Below are 21,628 nucleotides of genomic sequence, written 5' to 3' on the forward strand. Positions count from 1 at the left end.
GAGGGCGTTTGGATGGGGAAAGGTTACAGACAGCTGGGAAAATCTGCTAGCAGCAAATTAGACAATTCAATTCATGGTTCTGTTCTCTAAAAGTATATACCTTCCTGATAGTCAAACCAGCACGCCCACAAGGGTAAAACAAAAAATGAACGTGGCTGGTGATTTTGAAAATATTACGTCTGAAGTGAACTCTGAAAGTCGCCTTTTTTCATTCCCATTTTGCTTTGCATGCATGAAAATGTTATTTTATTCTGAATTAGATTAAGAAAACCAATTAGGTAAACCAAAATCCAAGATGTAGGAAGAGAGAGAAAAACAGGATACAACTCAAACTGATGGTAACAGGTGTATTTTGGATAACGAAATAGTGGTCAGATACAGCTCATGGATTCATAGCCTTCATCATCAGCTCGCCAGCATGGCCAATGGCCAATTGGCCATGCTGGCAGGGGCTGATGGGAATTGTAGTCCATGAACATCTGGAGAGCCGCAGGTTGCAGACCCTTGATCTAATTGTTTTGGTGTTTTTATAAAGGGAAAAGGGTTGCCATTATTGTCTGCAAAATTTTAGGGTTTTCATTGCTTTGGTCATTGTATACGGGAAACTGTTGCACTGTTCCTCTAATCACACAATGCAGTGTTACTGCATTATTGGTTCAATGTATTGCCTTTATTGCATTGTTTTTAATTGTGTAAGCCTCCTTTAGTTTCAGTGAGAAAGGTGAACTCTACATGAAGCAAAGAAATGAATGATTCCCAGAAAATGTTGGTAATACAAATGAATTCTGCTATGAAAACATATTGCACTTTTCCCATTCTGTACTATCATATGGCCTCATTTTTGGATTAAAGAGTATATTTTGTGGGAAAAGAATATCACGTCACTTCATTTTGCTGTGTCATGAATGGAACGAGACAGCAACTTTGACAGCTTTGGAACATTCATACAGTCTTGGCAACTGACACCCTTTTGGCTGAAATGTAGAAGTACACAATAGATAGACTCACAGGTTTGGAAAGCTATGGATTTCCAAAATGGAGAGTCCCTCCCTTCATTCCAACAAACTGAGAGGATTTCATTCATCAGACAGATGCAACACAAGATTATTTGCTGAGCTTATGAAAGACTTAAATACTCTTTATGGACTCCAGTCCCAAATATATTGCACTAGACATTTACAGTGCTTTTGTACTAACTGCCCAAATATCACATTTTAGCAAGCAAGCATTCACACAGGCAGACTTGTATTATCTCCCGCACAGATCCAGTGGATGTGAGAACTGACTGACTTATCCACCAACTGGATGCTAATGTGGAGAACTTGACCATGCCTTATGGGAAATAGTTCTCTCCTAAACCAAGTTTCAAATTTATCTATTATATTTACAATCATGCAAATAATTCCAACATAGCGGTGACTTAGCACAATTTGTGAGCTGAGAGGAAAACTCAACTGCCTCTTTTCTCCCCCATTCAATACAACAAGCTTTAAGTTACACAGCTCGGTGTATCAGCAAAACAGAAATAGAAACGCCACTCGGTTATTTTAGGGCATTGTGCTGCTGGGTCAGAGTGCCCTCCAGAAGTTCAATGGCAAGGAGCGGAAAAACATACCTTTAATGATTGAAGACAAAGGGGAGAAAAATATCTTTTAACTAATCCATTTAACGAGCATCAATATTATACCCCAGTTACTGGGATAGGCAGGGGCGAATTAAAAACATGTACCTAGGGTCTAATCAGGGGTAACAACTACTTGCAGCTGTTTCCACTGTTACCCCTTTTCCGCCTTACCCCCCAATGTCCCTACCAGCATCTATCAGTACAAGTGGCTCAATTCATCATTCATGGGGAGGTATTAGAAGGCCTATACGTGCTGCTTTCCACTGAAATGCTAAGTTATAATTATTGGCAAAGGGAACCTTTCGTTGTTGCATTAGGTGATGAGATAGGCCCAAAGCCTTGCCAAACGGAATAGCTAAGTAATGACAAGTAATATTAGAAAAAGCCCATTTTGCAGGACTAATAAGACGGGCTCCAATACAGCCCAGCAGGCAATCTCAAATTATTCCTGTAGCAATTAACTGATTGTAATAGGCTTGCACATTTCCTTTGATCTATTAATGTGATTAAGTGCAAGGGTATTTATTCAGCAATTTGCAGAAGGCACGTGGTAATTTGGTGGCTGTGTGAGAATGAGTGAAACAACTCCACTTTATAAATGCCTCTAACTCTTTTAAGAAAGACGCACCCATGGTAGAGAAGTCAGCCACTCCCTGGCAGAGTAACCAAATACCTGTTAGTGTTTATTGTGTCAGTATCAACATATGCCCTTCCTCATATCTGAGACTTTTTTTTAGTAAGGGAAGCTCATGTTTCTATTATTTATCCAGCGTTCCCTCCAGATGTTGGATTCACAGTTCCCATCATCCCCTGCCAGAATGATGCTGGCAGGGGATGATGGGAACTGTAGTCCACAACATCTGGAGGGCCGCGAGTTTGACACCTGTGCTCTACATCCTAGGCTTAGAGGATTCTTCCACGAGCACACCTCAGGAAGAGGTGCCACATTACTAAAAGCCTAATGATATAGTTGGAGGCATCCAAGAAACTTTCTAATGCCTATGCATTAACCATGTCTAGCAATTTGCAGAATGTATGTGGTAATTTGGTGATTCCGTACTCTTACCTTTTAAAAAAAATCCTGTCACATTGCAGTAATTTACAAAAAAGGTCGAGTGGCATTATACTAGAAGTCGCTTCTTCTCCTAAAGTAGTTTTTGTAAAAGCAAATGGGCTTCAGTTCTCGGGTTCTTCTTTTATCTTGCACTTTTTTTTATATAAGCACTTATTAGCGGTGTACCATAATAGCTGGTGGCATTTCCACAGACTTAATAAGTAGCTCTTCTTCCTGTTGCCCATGTGAATCTGAGACCACGGTAGGAAGATGCGCAGCCTTCCACTCGAGCAATGGCTCCATCTGTCCCATGTGGCCATTGATTACCAGCAACCTCTGCAGCTAGAGTCTGACAGCTGACATATACTTTTCCTACAAAAGCCCTTTTACCAGAGACTAGAGAGCCTGACTGATACAATTGTTTGCACTAATCCTATTAGGGAAAAGGCTGTTTGCTAACAAAGGAAATATATTCTATGGAACCACAAGGCTAAGAATACCCTCCTAATTTGTTTTATTATACATGCAAATTCACCCCTTTCAATTCTGCCAAGAATTCACACTTAATAATTCCAGAATGGTAGTAAAGTGGTGTCTTGTAGATTTATTGTGGCACAAGTGTTGATGGACTTGAGCGCTGCTTCAGGGGATTAAAACTGAAAGATGAATCGAACAATATGTACACACCACTATGTACACGCCAAACATACAAGCAGAAACATGGGTGCAGAAAAAAGATTAGAAATGGCAGGGGCTAAGAGCCATTACATTCAAGAAATATGGTCAGTCTGACATTTCTATTAAAAAACAAATGTATATCAAATAAGACAAGATGGCTGATATTAAACTAATATGCTATTAGCTAAATTTGTCTTATAACTTTAAATAAAAAGAAAATCCTTCAGCTCATCTCATTACTGTATAGGATGACAATTTAAAGAAGTCTTTTCATCATTAAATCAATGCTGCTTTCAACTAACCTGTGTAAAGTAAATATACCTTCAGTTATGCCAACTTTAGCTTTCGCAGTGATTTTTATATAGTAAAATATTTCCATTAAAGCTTTTAAAACTAAAATCAGTAGTTTTTAACTAATATTGCTTCAACTTTAATTTTTTTTCTGGCCAGCATATCCTTGACTTTCATGCATTAATTCTATAAAGTGCTGACCCAGTTGAATTGTCAGTTCAATGTGCCCATTTTACATCCAGAACTAAGAACCTAAATCAGAACAGAAATATTACCAGGTAGTAAATATATATATAGAAGAAGAAGAAGAAGAAGAAGAAGAAGAAGAAGAAGAAGAAGAAGAAGAAGAAGAAGAAGAAGAAGAAGAAGAAGAGGAGGAGGAGGAGGAGGAGGAGGAGGAGGAGGAGTTTGGACTTATATCCCCCCTTTCTCTCCTACAGGAGACTCAAAGGGGCTTACAATCTCCTTGCCCTTCCCCCCTCACAACAAACACCCTGTGAGGTAGGTGGGGCTGAGAGAGCTCTGAGAAGCTGTGACTAGCCCAAGGTCACCCAGCTGGCGTGTGTGGGAGTGCACAGGCTAATCTGAATTCCCCAGATAAGCCTCCACAGCTCAGGCGGCAGAGCTGGGAATCAAACCCGGTTCCTCCAGATTAGATATAGGAGCTCTTAACCTCCTACGCCACTGCAGCTCCTGCTGCTTAACAGGAAGAAGTCAGTAATGAAGTATTACATAAGGGTCTATTTACACAACCATTAAGCACCCAGAAGCCACAGAAAACGTCTAGCAGAAACCCCCCACGTGTTGGCTCCCAGTCATGTGCGCTAGCATAGGATTTGGTAAGTTATGGCAAATATTCACAAAGTGCCTGTATGTTAGAAAACCAAAAGCAGCATCTTTGTGTTGGGGCCAGAATCATATAAGGGTTTAATCTGGGAACCACTGTAGACAGGATCTACCACATGATCATGTTTTAAAGTCCAACCGGGTTTGATAGTTTTAGCCTCAAGGTCTCAAGGGAAAGACATTAACAGTCTGGGTGAGGAGTCAGAAGCAAGGTGCAAGTATATTCAACCATGGGCTCACCACTCTTTTGCTCTCTTTCACTCTAACTCATCATTCCCATATCAGAAATAAACAAGAACCTTATGGCACTCTAAGGGTTAACAAAATTTTACTCTGGCATAAACTCTCATGGACTACAGACTACTTCTTTAAACTTAGTATCACTCACCTTTTATATAACAGAGAAGTTAAGAATGTGGGCACCGAGACAGGCATGATAAAATCTACATATATTTGAAATCATATGGGGGAAGGGAACTGGGGATACGCAAAAAGAAGACAGTTGGAAATCACATCTAAAAAAAATCACCAGTAGCTACCAAGCCCTGCCCCCCTGCTTTCATGGTGCCAGCCTTGAGCTGCGAGACCCCACCCCTAAGTCCGGAGCCTTAGGGGTCTGGCAGTCTGCCTAAGACAAGCCTAATCATTGTATCCAGACAGATCCATGATTACAGGTAGTCACAATGAGTAATTCTTTGGGAAGATCTTTGTAATGTTTCTTTCTCCTAATTCCTGGCATTGGGCAGGTATCTGCACGTCCTTTCCAGAGATCCCCAGGTAACATAAACAGAACAGAAAAGGCAGATCTGTTGCAAAACAAGACACCAATTAAATGAATCATGTTTGAGTGTTAAACTTCCTGAGTGCTCCTGGCCAAACTGCAACAGTTACATTTATCCCCTTTGACCACAATTTGCATTTCTGCATCTGGACGTCTTCAGAACACTTCTACACAGGTCTGTTCAGTTACAATTTAGATGTTGTTATAGCAAAAAAATATGTGTCACCTGTGACAGAACATTATGCAGGAAAGCCTTAGCACTGATGTGATCTATGTCTGTGAAACAGCCTCTTTCTTTGTAGTGAAAAGCTGCTCCATAATCCTGATACAAACCAAGCAGTCCTTTTGCACTTTGCTAATATACCAGATGAAGCGTGATAACTCAGGGAAGAGAATGGTGTGTCATTTAAGCTTATTCTATCCCCATTTCATTCATTACAATTAAGTTAGAATCACAGAATCATAGAGTTGGAAGAGACCTCAAGAGCCATCAAGTCCAACCCCCTGCAATGCAGGAACACACAATCAAGGCACTCCTGACAGATGGCCACTGAGCCTCTCTTTAAAAAGAAGTTGGAGCTTTGCAAAAAAAGTTCAAGGAAATTAGTTACCCAAGCCCCTTTTTCACTAGCCTACCAGATCCTCCCCAGCCTCTTGTCATGAGCAGAACTTCAATTAATTGGAAATGGAAGTTTTTTGAAGCTTCTCTGGCTGTTTCTGGGCCCTGACTTGCTCCCCTGGTGGAGAGGCAGCTCCACACGGAGCCACCTCTGGATCGGCCCCCTCCACTGATCTTCCTGCCCAGTGTTGCTCTGGAGGGCTGAAGGGACCCGCCCACGCTGCCCTCCAACCTCCAGGGGTCGGAGGGTGGCGTGGGCGGGTCTCTGCAGGCCTTCAGAGCGACGTTGGACAGCAAGATCAGTGGAGGCGACGGGAAAAGCAGCGGCGTCCTGCTGGTGTGGTTCACACCGCGCCGGCGGAAAACCGCCGCTTTACAAAAACCTCACTCACTGAGCGAGGTTTAAAGTGGTGCCTTCGCATTGGTCCGGGGTGGCCAGGACAGTGCTGTTGCAATGCAGCAGCGCCTCCTGTGCGAACAGCACCCTAGGGACGGCGTTTCTTCGTCTGTAGGGCGCTGTTATTTGGCCGTGCGGAAACAGCCTCTGTTTCTTAAGGGTTTTTTCTTGCAACAGGAAAACAGACAAATAGTTAAATGTTCTGCTGAATATCAGTTGACAATTATGTAAAAAACCCCAACAACCAGTGTATAACCACATATGATTATGTCACTTAACAAGCACGTAGTTGCCCAGAGAATAAATCACATTCTGTGCCTCTGTCCTGGAGAGGAGATAAAACTGTGATATCTTCCAAGGGTTGGATGAACAGTGTATGTCTTATTTCTCACGAAAGGTTGCTAGACCGAAGCAGAGTGAATACTCTCACTGCTGCGTGCATGACTGAATAATATTGAAATAAATATTTAAACTGAATGTATAATCTGCACTCAATTGGTTTGGTGGAAAAAAATTCTAACATCAGGAAAATATTTAAATCAGATTAAAAAGCTGAATTGCCAGTAGTTTAAAATGTTGCTGTGTATTAACCTACAGATATTTCATGTGGATAGAAGTGGAGGAGACACACACCACCTCAGTGTGACAAATCAAGATCCCGAACATGATGCATTTACAATTTCTAAGCTTCATCAGCTCAATCTTCTGCATATAAAGCACACATAGGTTCCCCCACATGCACTATGGATTCCCCATTTGCTAATTTTATTTTTTTATTTTTTTATTTATTTATTTCATTAATTAATTAATTAATTAATTCATTCATTCATTCATTGAATTTATATACTGCCCACCCCTGAAGGGCTCTGGGCAGTGTACAGCAGAAAACAACATAACAAAGAGAAAACGATCAGAAAAAAAAATTAATATAAATATAAAATGGCTCTATACGTTAAAATAATTAAACCCATTTAAAAATGCAGCATACAAGATACCATAGATAGCGTCCAACAGTCTAAAACACCAACAGTCCATACACCATGCCAATGCTCCTGTGAGCTGAGGTTAGTTGGCTTCTACCCTTGCTTTGCCACTGGAAATGCCAGTGCCCAACTCCTGGACTTACACCACCATATTGGTGGCATAAGCCCATGGGAGCCCAATGGAGGGCTTTCTGGCAGTTGCGGGGGGGGGGGGGGGGGGTTTGCCTTTTGGACTCCCTGTATCACTGGAAAGCCCTTTGAAGAACTTCAGCGCAGCTGTCAAGCTGACCACCCAGTCTTTTGGATGGGGCTGCCTTGGCCTAGGGCCACAGTACATGAAGGACCTTCTCCTCCTCCTAGTTACTATCTGCCTCATGGACTCTGTTCTCTCCTACACAATCTTCAGAGGTGAAGCAAGCGGCAACCACACAGGGGGCTTTTTCAGTAATGGCATTTTGCCTGTGTAATGCCTTTCCCCGTGTCTGTTTAATGCTCTTTTTGTCTGACACCTGTATTACTCTCTTTTAGGTTCTAGGTCAAAACATTACCCAGGGGCTGTTAGTTTAACCCATTTGTATATTGTGGTTTCAGTCTGAAAACTGACATTCATGTTAAGATGTTCATTTATCTCTTTTAATGCTCTGTGCTGGGTTTTAATTAATGGCATTTAACATGTTATATTTTTACTAGTTTTCATTTTGTAAGGTGCCTTGGGACGGCTCCCTGGAGTAGCGACATAAACATTTTCTAAGGAAGTAATACATTTTCTAAACAAATCATCAATTTCCAGTTTAATACACAGACTTCAAAATAGCAGAAAGCTGAACTTCTGAAAGGGTAAGCCAGGACTCCTGAAAGGTTACAAATATTCACATATCCTCTCTGCCCTACCTGTCTTTGTATATGTATTGGCTGGATCCCTAAACTTGCTCTTACCTGAATGACCAACCCAAATCTGTAACATAATGACCCACTGTTTTATTATGCTGACAACTACGTGAGGTAGGGTGACTAGTGTCATTCTGAATTATCAGGATTATTTAAGAATCTTTCTTCATCATCACAGGGCCTTTCCTCACTTACCTTAAGCCCCGCGCTACTCGAGGAGAGTAGCGCGGGGTCCCTCGGCAGTCCCCACTGAGAGGGGCGGCGACAGCGCAGCTGCCCCAAAGCTGCTGCTGTCATGCCCCTCAGCGCGCAGCATCCCAGGCGCTCTTCTTAACAGCGCCTTTTGAAGGCCCCGCACAGAACGCGGGGTTGCAGGGACGGCCGGGCGCGCGCCTGGGATGCTGCGCACTGAGAGCAGTGCGCGGCATAGAGGGGAACGATGGGAGTGGGGAAAGGCCCACAGACTGTTTCAACAGTAGCTAGATGGGTCTGCAACCTGCAGCTCTCCAGATGTTCATGCACTACAAATCCCATCAGCCCCTGCCATTGGCCATGCTGGCAGGGGCTGATGGGAATTGTAGTCCATGAATATCTGGAGAGCCGCAGGTTGCAGACCCCTGAGCTAGACTGATAAGAGATTCTAACCATGTGTTCCATAAATTAGGAAGGCTTATTCGGGTAGTCTGCAAGCAAACTCTGTTCCAAAACTTCCACTGCGAAAAAACATCAGGCAAGCAGACAGGGAGAGAAAGAATCTCAGAAAAGAAGAAACATGTAAGTATTTATGTATGTATGTATTCATTGAAGAGAAACACTGACATCTCCCACATACCCATAATCCATAAATCACAATGACTCCAAGGCCACAACTTGCTTCCTGACAATCCAAATGAGCCGGGTGTGCTTGCTCATCATGCATTTTTAACGGACTGAGGCGGCAACACAATTATGGACTAGCAAGCTATGCATAAGCATGAAATATGGCAGAAAATTATAATTATCAGAGTGAAAAAGATTGGGTGCTCTTGTCATGAAAAATACAATAATTTCCCCTGCTTTGCATAGATGACAATCTCACGAGCATCAGATCTATGAATTATGAAATAAAAACCAACCTGTCATCTGTTCCACAATTCCCAACGTTTTAAAAAATGAAAAGCGTGGGGGGTAGTGGCAGACGGGGACGATTCTCATCTGCATCTACTTAAGGAAGCCACCTGAAACCAGTCCCTTGCTTTGTAGCATACTAAAAGCACGGAAGTGTGAGGCACACAGTGGGTAATTTGCTTCTAAGGAATATGTACTGAGTGAACTAGAAAGCTGCAAAACGATTGCTGGGAAGGTGGGTGGCAGGCAGAAGGCCAAACAGTTCATTTCAACTAAATCTGGTGATAACTATGCAAATAGTTGCATATAGGGATTCCAAGGTTAAGTCTCCATTCTAGTAATCTAATGTAGCTCTCAGATAGATGACAGTGACATGGTTATTTAAAAGAAAGAAACCATGTTAAGGAACCTGTTTTTTCTTGTTATGATCAGGAAATTCAAACTATGGATTAACAATCATCCTTTGAGGCGGACCTCCTGGTGATCCCTGGCCCCAAAGCGATCCGGCTGGCCTCTACAAGGGCCAGGGCTTTTACAGCCCTGGCCCCTACCTGGTGGAACAGGTTTCCAGGTGAGATCAGGGCCTTGTGGGACATACAGAGTTTCCACAGGGCCTGTAAAATGGACCTGTTCCGCCAGGCTTTTGGCCAGCCGGGATAACATCGAAAATCTGCTTTATGAACATCTGGTCTCCCGTGAGCGCAAGGAAGGGGGGGGGGACTTTTAATGCCGTCTGAAATTATGTAAATTATGTATTTATAGTTCCTTATTTTAGTGGGAATTGGTTGTTTTTAATTGATTTTAAATGTCTGAGCCCTGAAGGGGAGGATGTTATACAAATTCAATTAATTAAATAAATAAATCCAGAATGGGCTTCCCATCCCTTTCCTTATATTTATCATCAAGATAGTGTCATCAATTCAATAACAATGAATGGAAGTCCCTATCGGCACAGTGTTTATTCGATGTAATTATTTAAAACACTATATGCCACCTTTGCACTCATTTTAGGGCCAAGAAGCCCTGACCTGGATAGCTAAGATTAGCCTGAAATCGTCAGATCTCAGACGATAAGCAAGGTGGCCCTGGCAGGTATTCAGTAAGGAGACCTTCAAAGTACACCAGGGCCGTGAGGTGGACACAGGCCATGGAAAACCACCTCTGAGTGTCTCTTTTGGGGCTGTGTAGGGATGGGTGGAGGAAGGGGAAAGTGAGGATGGGGTGTGAGTCTGAAATTGTGTGCATCGAGGAATGCTGCTGTAAATTTCGTTGTGCGTGCACAATGACAATAAAATGCTTATGCTTATGCTCTTGCCTTGAAAATCAGGGTGGATAAAAATCAATATAATTAAAAAACAGATTAAAAAAATTTCAATAGTTTTTTTTAGTTTAAATGCTTTTTGAGGAAAAATCTATTTAACAATAGTTTTCTGCTTAGGATATATTATAGTTCAAACGTTATTCATCATGAACTAAGGATTACTTTTTAACTCTGTAGCATGAAACTGTATAGTCATGCCTTGTTTGCATTTTTATGGCAAATGAATTCCATTAATCCATTCAAAATGTCATGCTTTTCCAGAGGTTTCTGTACGATTATTTTGGGCAGTTTTTCCATGCAGAAGAGATTTGCATAGATGCTTGGTTTTGTAGCTCTCAAAACTGTGAATTTGTGCCTGCAGAGGTAACATTCTCTTCTTCATGGCAAAAATGTTATACAATAACAATCAGAATTGAGAAAAAGACCTTAATCCCACTGTTCCTTTGTCTGGAGTGTAACTGATCTGCACAATGATCTAAGTGAGAGGAGGGAGGGGCAAGCAGTAAAATTGAAATTAAAACATTAAGAGTAGAATGCCCTACAAGTCTTGGGATCTGTATATGAGTAGTCCGAGAATTATCATATTTTTCTCTCCCTGGAGGAGAAAATCTATAATGGAAGAAGGCTGTAAAAAAGACCCAATTTGGGAATATTTTAATGAAGTCCCTCTACCTATGGATAAGACAGGCATGCATGCAAAATACAAACACTGCAACAAAGAAATGCAAGGTCTGGTAGCCTGAAAGAAAGTGGAGATAGCTCACTGATTATCTATCTATGTATTTCTAATTGTCTAACCAATACATGACTTGATGGCAAAAAAATGAAAATGTGATGAACAATCAGAAAAAATTAAGTCTGGCTTTAAAAATACCTGGGGAAAGATTGTTGCCAGGGGCACAGATTTTACCACCAACTCTGCTATCCTCTTCCAAGTGGATTAGTTTGTGGCTTACTGGCAAATCTGTTGCATTCAATGGTTCGTTGTTATTGTTTTCTCATAGTAAAAGTAGCTTTGAGTTCACATTTAGTGGAGAAAAGCAGGGTGTACATACACACATAGTACGTAATCAGAAAAGTGGGTTATGAGGGAACACCCAACAGAGGAAAGGGCAGGGTACAAATAAAAAATAAAACATTTAAGACAGAAAAGACTTCACCTGTAGAAGAAAACAGAAAATACTTCACCTGTAGATAGAGGGGGACAGATAGCTCTCACAAGGGAGGGAACCCAACAATTTTGGTGCCATGACTGCTAAGGTCCTCTCTTGGATTACCACACATCCAATCACAGATGGCAGAGGTACCCAAATCTTGGTCAGCAAAGATGACAATGGCAGTCAGGTAGGTTCACAGTGGAATAGGCCTCTAAATATGCTAAACTGAAACCATATAGAGGTTTAAAGATCAATACCAGAACCTCGAACTGGGCCCAGAAGCAAATTGGGAGCTTGTGTAGGTGGAGCTAGACTGGAGTGATATATTCTATACAACTCACTTTAGTCAATATTCTGGCTGTACCACTCTTCAAAGGCAGCATCATATAGAGCACATTGCCATAGTCTGATTTAGACATTATTAGGGCATATACCACAGCGGCAAGGTTGGGCAGGAAGTGCTATAGATGGCTCATCAGACAAAGATGATAAAAGGTGTTTTCCACATGATTACCCTTAGAAATTGTGTGGGAGAGTACATGAATGTTTTATTGACCTGGTGAAGGGAGAGAATAAAACCACAAACATATGTAATAATAATAAAAAATCAATTTACAAATTTCCTTGATTGGCAGTGCACCTCAGACCAAATGAAAATTCTTATTTATATGTCTCACCTCACACTGAGGAAGACACACTATTATCAACAGTCTGATAAGAAAATAACAAGTATTGACTCCAGTGTGTGCGAAAGAGTTCAATTCTGTTTGAATATGAATGGACAACCACATCCAGTACCTGGTAACCCATGTCTCCGGGCACACGCCATCTGGTCACGTGGGGGTGCAAAATTGCCCCCCCACGTGACCACAGAGTCAGCCTCCACGAGGGAGGCAACTCTGCTTTGCACAGAGTTGAAACAGCCTAGTTTCTCAGCCAGTTGCAGGCAGGATTAAAGTAAGTGGGGGTGAGTTAGTGCCTTGGATATCGGGAATGTGGCCCTGTCCCCCTGCTTTTAGCAGGCTCAGTCTTGCCTTGGACTATTTTTTCAAGTTATTTTTGAAATGCTCACCATAACTTGAAATGATAGTTCAAGGCAGGACTGGGCCTGCTAAAAGTAGGGGGATGGTGCCACGTTCCTGATCTCCATGCCGACCAGGGGGTGAGGCTGAGGGAGGCCCAACTCCGCACACTCTGTAGATGGGGGGGGGGCATTCCATCCTCCCGGGCTCCCTGCAGCAGGGCCATGTTTGGACCCTGTACACCTCTGACCGCATCCACAGCATGTCATTCTTTGGAAGTACTAAAATGAATATACCAATAGTACTCAGTGCTTTGGGGGCTTTTCCCTGCACAATGTAAGTGAAGTATAGGCTACATTATCTTCAAAAAAAATTACAAATATTATTCCTGTCACTGATATTCTTTTCTCTAATTCACCACTTGTCGTCTTCCCAAGATTCAACCATTTTCTTTTGCAATTGCTTACTTTTTCAATAGTGCCCTCACTAAATACTCATATGGTTCCAATTCTCCCTGCCTGTTCATTTCCTTCCTCAAAACCCACCTTTTGTATAACTCTAGTACATTTGTTATCCCTCCCTTCCTCCGGAATATATAGTTCTTTCATCTTTATTTTCGTCCTCACAAAAAAACCTGTGGGGTACCTGAGATAGAAGACTGGTCCAAGATCACTCATGAATCATGAGCTACCTGGCAATAGCGGGATTTGAACTCAAGCCTCCCACCTAGATCATAATCTAAAGCTCTCACCACTGTACCACAATGACTGCGTTATTTTACTCTCCCATGGATATTATTTACCAGTCACATAGTAATCTTCTTCCCCTTGCTTCTCCCATACACTGATATCCTGTAGACGGCAACTCCCTTGGCAAAGAGAGATCTCTCACCCTCCCCACTCACCCTCTTTTCTTTGCTACAAAGTGGCATGAACATTGATCGAACCATATAAATAATAAATAATAATGAAACATTAATAGCATGTGTACTATATTCTTTATGATAAAAAACCCTTACTGATGCAATTCTACCCCAAATATATATGTATGTAGAAGATCACATTCTGAAACTTCTACTGAAACTTCTACTGTCTTGTCTCCGCTGACAGCTGTACAGATTTATTCTTTATGCACAGAAAGTATCCAGATAGACAACAACCTTTCATATCCATTCCATTTTACCAACTACATTACAATATTCTTTCACATTCCTTTATGACTACAGCATCAACTTCTTCCAGTTCCAATACTGTCCACATTTCTCATTGCCTTTTTTTACCGCTTTGACCTCCACTGGAAAAACCACAGAACTGACTGTGTTGCTAATTGTTTTATCTCAAAAAGATAATGTATATAAGACTTTCTGGTGAAACTCAACGATCCAGAGCATAGCAGTTATACGAGTGTAAGTAATTTATCAGGGCTCTGAAATAGCAAAAGAAGAGCTGTACAGTGAAAGCATGGGCTCCTCCCACTATCAACATTTTCACCTAGAGCCCACATTTTCACCTAGAGCCCACATTTTCACCTAGAGCCCACATTCCACCTAGAGCCCACATTTTCACCTAGAGCCTACATTTTCACCTAGAGCCCACATTTTCACCTAGAGCCCACATTTTCACCTAGAGCCCACATTTTCACCTAGAGCCCACATTTTCACCTAGAGCCCACATTTTCACCTAGAGCCCACATTTTCACCTAGAGCCCACATTCCACCTAGAGCCCACATTTTCACCTAGAGCCCACATTTTCACCTAGAGCCCACATTTTCACTAGAGCCCACATTTTCACCTAGAGCCCACATTCCACCTAGAGCCAACATTTTCACCTAGAGCCCACATTTTCACCTAGAGCCCACATTTTCACCTAGAACCCACATTTTCACCTAGAGCCCACATTTTCACCTAGAGCCCACATTTTCACCTAGAGCCCACATTCCACCTAGAGCCCACATTTTCACCTAGAGCCCACATTTTCACCTAGAGCCCACATTTTCACTAGAGCCCACATTTTCACCTAGAGCCCACATTCCACCTAGAGCCAACATTTCACCTAGAGCCAACATTTTCATCTAGAGCCACATTTCACCTAGAGCCACATCACCTAAATTTTGCTTCTTTTAACTCTTTTTACTCACTTTGCAGTAGATATATTTCACAAATAGGTGCTATTTCTGTAGAGAACAAGAGGAATGATTACTGCTGCATCCCCCTCTCACTTTGGCTGCCATGTTGTTTGCGAGAGCCCCCAGAAGCAAAATTCCAGGTGGTTCAGTAGGCTCCAGTGTTTATGTATTGAGCGGGGGGAAGCCCAAGCTTCTCAAAAAGCTCAAGTCCTTGTCTGTACTTCTGAAAAACTGCAGTATGGTCTGCTACCTAACATGGGGGATGGGGTAAGTACAGAGGAGAGACAGGGCTTATCTTTCCATGTGTAAGAGAGGCCAAATTCCCACTGAAAATTTAATCTAGATACAACCAAGTTTCAAAAGAATTGGCGCCTTTTCATCCAGGTTCCAACATCATCACTGCAGCATGTTTCTAGTGAAGACATCTAGGCCTGCCCCTTGGGGGGGGTGCCTGCTGTCAGGGGTGCAATTGTTAATCTAGCAGCACCAGAATTTCAGGGCATCTTTAGGAGACCCTCCTGATGATACCACCCAAGTTTGGTGAAGTTTGGTTCATGGGGGCCAAAGTTATGGAGCCTCAAATGTGTAGCCCCCATCTCCTATTAGCTCCCATTGGAGTGTTTTTTCAAAAAGGTGCATATACAAGCAGGTCCAGGAAAATCACATGATAAGGGTGGCGGGGGGGAGGATCACCAGAAACGGGAGTGATCTGTGTTCCACTTTTTGGCTGTGAGGAGATCTCAAGGGAACCTGGATATTTCGGGTGACTATCCCAGGATTAATCTCCAGTGAGGAAATCACCAGGGTGAAGCAGAAATATACCTCTTGTCTTGAAACAGATATCATTCTGAGACATCTCGAAGCTGCATGACTAAATGTATTTGATTATGATCTTAGGTTGTACAAAGCCCCCATTTAGGTGTACACCAATATATTTTAATTGCTGGAGCAATCAATCTATATGCATGCTTTTTCAGGAAATATATTAATTGGGAAGCTAGAAACTTCATTTAGATCAATGATTTAAATTGGTCTTTCTTCTTGATTACTTAAATCATCTTGATTTAAAATCAATACAACCTGATTCCCAACACTACATATGCAGACCCACATTCTGGTTCAGCTTCTTAGCTGACTATGCTGAGAATCATAAAAGATGGGAACTGGTTTTGAGATAGGCAGATAGATTCCCAGGTAACACACATATGCATCCATTTATCTCACAAGGAGGTGTATGAGTTGTTTTCCTACATAACATGATTTTCAGCCCTGAAGCATTCTTAAGTAAAGTAATCCTTAGTTAGATTTAATCAGCACACATATTTTCACTGGACAGTAGATCAGATTTCCAAGAAGCAAATAGAAAACATTCCAGTCAAGAACTCTAGATGCCAATTCTCTTTACAGGTGCTAGATGCTCCAAAACTAAGCAACTGTATGTATACATTTATTAACATAATCAACAGCCAGCATAATTAAAATAGAAGCAAATAACAATAATTCCAATAAACTATCATTTCTGATGATACGGTTTACAAACATTAAAAATCCTGACTAAAAATGTGCAGCTTAATATGATAAAACATTACTACTTCCCAAATGAAGCACAAGTAAAATTTACAACTGCACAAGATTTGGCAACTTTCTCCAGAGAATGACTATTTGTGTCTGCTAAAAAAAATTAAGTAAGGTTTTTCAGTTCTACCTGGGAATTTTCATAAAATGGGCAGAAGCAGCTTGTCACACAATTCCTCATGAAAAGGATAGCATGAAAGAACATGCTATTGATTCTCCTTTTTGACTACCTCAAGGGCAATTCCATTTCTAGCATGGAGTTTTTTTAGCATCTCTGTTCTAGCAGCTCAGAGAGCAAAATATTAAATCCAACCAACAGAATATTGAGAAAGTTATTTCTTTCTCTGCCTTTCATGGGGATTGTATGTAGAGCAAAATTTCCACTCGGGCTAGAGCTCTTGTGCAAGCAGAAACAGCAGAAAAATAAGTAAGTAAGTAAGTAAGTAAGTAAGTAAGTAAGTAAGTAAGTAAGTAAGTAAGTAAGTAAATAAATAAATAAATAAATAAATGGTGGCAGCAAGGAGCCTTCTGAAGAGGGCAGAAAATGGTGGACAACACCTGGTCGGTAGAAACTGAAAATAAAGCTGGTGGGGGAAGTGGGAAACAGAAGCGCTTTCCCTGCCATCACTTTATTTGTCCCCCCATGCGGACACACACAGCTAAAATGGTTCTTTATAAAGTGTCTGTAAGATATTTTAATGTGCCGATAGGGATTGTGTAGCAAAAGTGGAAAAACACATTTGTTAAAATAGCCTTATCAAAGTACACCAGTATTGATTTTGTGTTAACTAATGTTATTACAGAAGTATACTAAAAATCCCTATGATACCAATTCTATATTGCAAACACAATGGCATAGGCATTAGGTCGGTTTAACAAGATGGACATAGAAGGTAGGAAGATACAAGAACCTGGGCACTGCCCTGGGCCCCCGACCCAGGTCTCCTGAAGTTGCACTAGCAAAGAAAAGCAGGCGTAGTACGAATATCTGTCTTTTTAAACTTATGGGGTGAACTCTACCACGTGTGCATGAATCAACGTTGCTTCTATACCTGCAGGCAGAGTATCATGTGCTCCACTAAATCGTGAACCTGCACATGCTGTATCAGAGCCTAAGACTGTCCAAAAAGGATGCCATCCAATTAAGAGAAAGTTCTTTGCAATAAAGCTATCTTACTACCCTTCCTGAAAGTAATCAGGGAGAGTACACTCCATGCCTTTAGTGGCAGTCAATTCCATAATGGTGGTGCTGCCACAGGAAAGGCCATATACAGAGGTGGGATCCAGCAGGTTCTCACAGGTTCCCAAAAGTAGATTACTAATTATTTGCGTGTGCCGAGAGGGGGTTACTAATGGGTGATTTTGCCACGTGATGTTTGCCTTAGTTACGCCCCTCCTCTCAGCAGTAGCGTGCAGAACTTGAAGCAGTCTAGCAGGAGGTGCACCGGCGTGCGTGGCAGCCTGCGCCTGCGTGCATTTGTTTCCCGCCCAAGGACCGGCGCAGTGGCTGCGTCCTTGCCACAGCCCCGCCCAGGAATGCCCCGCCCCCAGAATGCCCAGCCACGCCCCCGTTGTTTCCCGCCAAGCCCCATTGGCGCTACACCACAGTTTGAATCCCACCACCATGGGAACCTGTTACTAAATTTTTTGGATCCCACCACTGGCCATATAACAGATCACTACTGAGCTCAATGTATGAGGGAACAGCAATAATGGTGTAGTGGTCAGAGATTAATATCTGAGAGAATCAGGTTTGAACCCCCACTCTCCCATGGACGCTTACTGAGAGATCTTTGGCCAGTTTCATACTCTAAGCTTAACCTACTACACAGGGTTCTTGCAATTAGAAAATGGAGAAGAGAGTGGTGTAAGTTTCTTTGGATCCCCATTGGAGAGAAAGTAAATAAAGTAAATAAACAAACAGGGAGATACTGTTGAGAGAAGCTTTACTGGAGGGTAGGCATATATTGGCAGAGGTAGTAACTTAAGCATTTGTGTCATGAATCATAATTGGCTGCAGAGGTTAAAATCAAAAAACCTTATAACGAGTCTGGAAACAGACAAGTACCATTAACACAAATGCTTCAAAAAAGAGGTAAAATAATCTCCCAATTTTGTATAAAAGGGGAAAATGTTTTTTTAGACAATATGGTGGCGAATACACATTGTACAAATATTGTGAAAAAGTAGATAGCGTGTTCTTTTCTTTCCAACATTATAAGGAGGCACAGTGTTCGTAACCAGGCTTACACGGAAGGAAACTATGCTGAAATCTTGGAGATTTTTATCAAGATAATTATGCATAGGAAGGATTTAGGGATTTCACCTTGCTTAGCCTTTTTAAATTGGTAGTATTCCAACTCTGCTCATAAGTACAGATTTTGACCTCCCATCAATTCTAAAATGTACATGTCTTGCATTAGGAGAGTGATGCTTGAATTCAACACATTCATCATCCCTTTATAAGGCAGTTGATGGACTCATTTACACTTCACTTTTACATTTCCCCTAACCCCAAGAATGTTTTAAATCATTTTCTGATTCCGGTGGAATAGTGTTTCACTCTGGTTGAGCCTACGAGTGCTCCCAGCCTACACGTTGTTGATAGGGGCTATTTTGCTGGCAGCAGAGCAAGTGTTAGTTTTCCTTAGCTCTTTCCACCTCAGACACTGGGCACCTTAAAATTTGACAGGTGGACTAAAGAGGTCTGGATTCAGATCAGCCAGTTCCGAAAAAAATCTAGAACCTGCAGCGTGAGTGAGATGCTCTCGGAAAAAAGCCGCCCCACCTCCTTCCCCTTTTCTTTCTTTTTTCCCCTCAGTAGTCTTTCTCTCCGTTTCTTATCTTTTCCCTTTTTAGTCTTTTTATTTTCAATAAAAATGTTTTAAAAACATTTTTTCTGTGACTTTTACAACAAAATCCTGTGACAAGGGTTGAAAGTCGCTGGGCTAATACCTACAAGGACTGTCTAAACTGAAATCTTATGTCTCAGTTGAGTTAACTGTTTCCTTCTCAGTTCTACTGCCATCAAGTTCCTGTCATTTGGGACAAATTAAATGTAATCCCTCTTCAAAAGGGTACTGAATGTGAGTTAAGGGCATCTATAAATAGTTCACCTGTACTTTTGCACTACAGGCTTTACAGAACATGGGAGCTGTCACCATGGATCAAGTCAACCGTACATCTAGTGCGGAGAACTCAGTCTGTGCTACCACACTATAAGAAAGATAATTAAACAATTATGGTTGCAAGGGAAAGATGGCTCCCAAGGTTAGCATGATGCATCACTCCAAATCTGTTCAGAATTATTGTATTATTCACAGGGTTGCCTCAGCAGGTGATGATAGCCATCCAAAACATTCTTTCAGGCTGTCACCATCTAAAGCGTGATACAATTCTACAGTCCCAGAACCCCTCTGATATATCACATAGGCAATTATGGAATTTTGTGTAGGGAGCCCTGCTCACCCCTTCAAAGAAAGCAAACAGGTTCTGCTTGAATAAGCAAGTAAGGGGAAGGGTCAGAGGTGGGATCCAGCCGGTTCTCACCGGTTCCCGAGAGTGGGTAACTAATTATTTGTGTGTGCCGAGACATTTGGTTTGGGGACATTTCTGGGCTGCACTAAAAATCTGCCTTGCACGCCTATGACTCCCATCATGGAAAGAGATGGTAAAACTCTGCTGTTCCTCTCTCGGTCAGAAGCCTCAGGCTTGAGGTGCTACACCCCGGCATATTCCAGTAGCATTTTCTGGTTAGGGGTAGGGCATTCAGTGGAGTCAGAAACTGTTAAAAACACTTACTCTCATTGCATTGGAGGACATTCAAATGTAAAACAAATATCAGAGTAGATGGGCAGCTGTGGAAGATCCCAGCCTTACATTCTGATAGGTTAATAATACAGAGTACCGATACTTTCATTGGGTTAGAGACCTTTTCTCACGGGATGTGGCATGCAAGTGCGCCATGGACGCGCATGAAACTCCCAACAGAGAGCACAAACCTCTTTGTGATGCTCCATGGTGAATATCATAAGCCATTCCACCTTCTCTGATCTATTCCAGAGTTGTGGCAAAGCAAAATGCAGCTGTCTTGTAGAACTCCAGCCATCCCTACTGAGATTTGTTTAAAGCATTCATATTGCATCTTAGCTCTTAGCTCAAGGCAGCTAACTACACAATACCCAGCTGCAAGGACACCAATCTCACCGTCCGATATTAAAACTGAAAATGCACAGAATTAAAAACACTGCCAAATCTGCCAAAAACCAGTTTACCTTTCGCCAAATGCCTTCTGTCACACTGGCCTCCCCGAACGTAATGAGTGGAGGAGCAACCTTTAAGGTCATCTCAATCACGCTATGGAAAAAGCCCATGACCTAGTTGTTGTCATATGAACAGTCCTAAGAGAGGATACCAACAGGAGAAGGCTTTCTGAGGAGCGTGGCTGGGGCATGGGAGAATACCAAGAGATGGATGAGGTCTTAGCCCATGAAGAACCAGCATTGGGACCTGGTAGACAAGAGGGAGGAGACAGACCAGGACTCCTCTCCTGACTTGAATGCAAGGGTTCTGCCTTTCTCCACCATAGCTGGACACTTCAGCCCAGCTCTTAAAATCTGCCAACCAAACAACTAAATCAATAAATATGTTGCATCCCTGGCAATCAAAATACAGATTGTGTATGTTACTGAGCTGGAAAGAATGTATACCATGAATTCACAAAGAGTGCTCATTGTGATGTACTTACAGGAAGATGCATTAATTTCTTCTGTGGAGGCAGCTATCTTCTCTATAGGCTCTGCAATATATAGAAGGTAAGATGGTAATGGGGATCTGTAAGCAGTGCTTTAGCCTGAAGTTAGTCTTCCCAGGAAAGGAAGATGATTTTTTTTTGATAAAAGGAAAAATCTCTGGAAAGCAAGAAACTTCTAAGTAAAAACACAGTGCCTTAGGCAAGCTGTGCGGAAAAACTCTGCTGCAATTACGGGCAGAGCTTGTGAAGACATTTTCAGCTGTTTCTAACGGATCGGCCAGAAATGGAATGGGAAGACTCCATGGTCCATGAGAAAAAAGTTTAGATCGCTCTAAAAAGACCAGGTGTCAATAAGAGGCAACTAAGTTGGGCAATATCCAGGGGAAGAAGCGAGTGCTAAACAGAAA

The 21,628-nt window shown here is 41.9% G+C and overlaps 1 protein-coding gene across 4 annotated transcripts in view; it reads right to left on the reverse strand.

Annotated features, from left to right (window-relative positions):
• Positions 1–21,628, reverse strand: part of NRG1 (neuregulin 1) — a 438,532-nt gene that overhangs the window by 163,175 nt on the left and 253,729 nt on the right. For 2 of the 4 annotated variants that reach the window (XM_048502956.1, XM_048502955.1), the window contains exon 5: positions 21,216–21,266. The exons of the other annotated variants lie outside the window; for them this stretch is intronic. In XM_048502956.1, coding sequence (XP_048358913.1) covers positions 21,216–21,266 — 51 coding nt within the window. The remainder of the gene's footprint in view (positions 1–21,215; positions 21,267–21,628) is intronic. 4 annotated transcript variants of the gene reach the window in all.

The sequence above is a fragment of the Sphaerodactylus townsendi genome, linkage group LG07 (genome assembly GCF_021028975.2).
Source record: "Sphaerodactylus townsendi isolate TG3544 linkage group LG07, MPM_Stown_v2.3, whole genome shotgun sequence".
NCBI classification, from domain to species: Eukaryota; Metazoa; Chordata; class Lepidosauria; order Squamata; family Sphaerodactylidae; genus Sphaerodactylus; species Sphaerodactylus townsendi.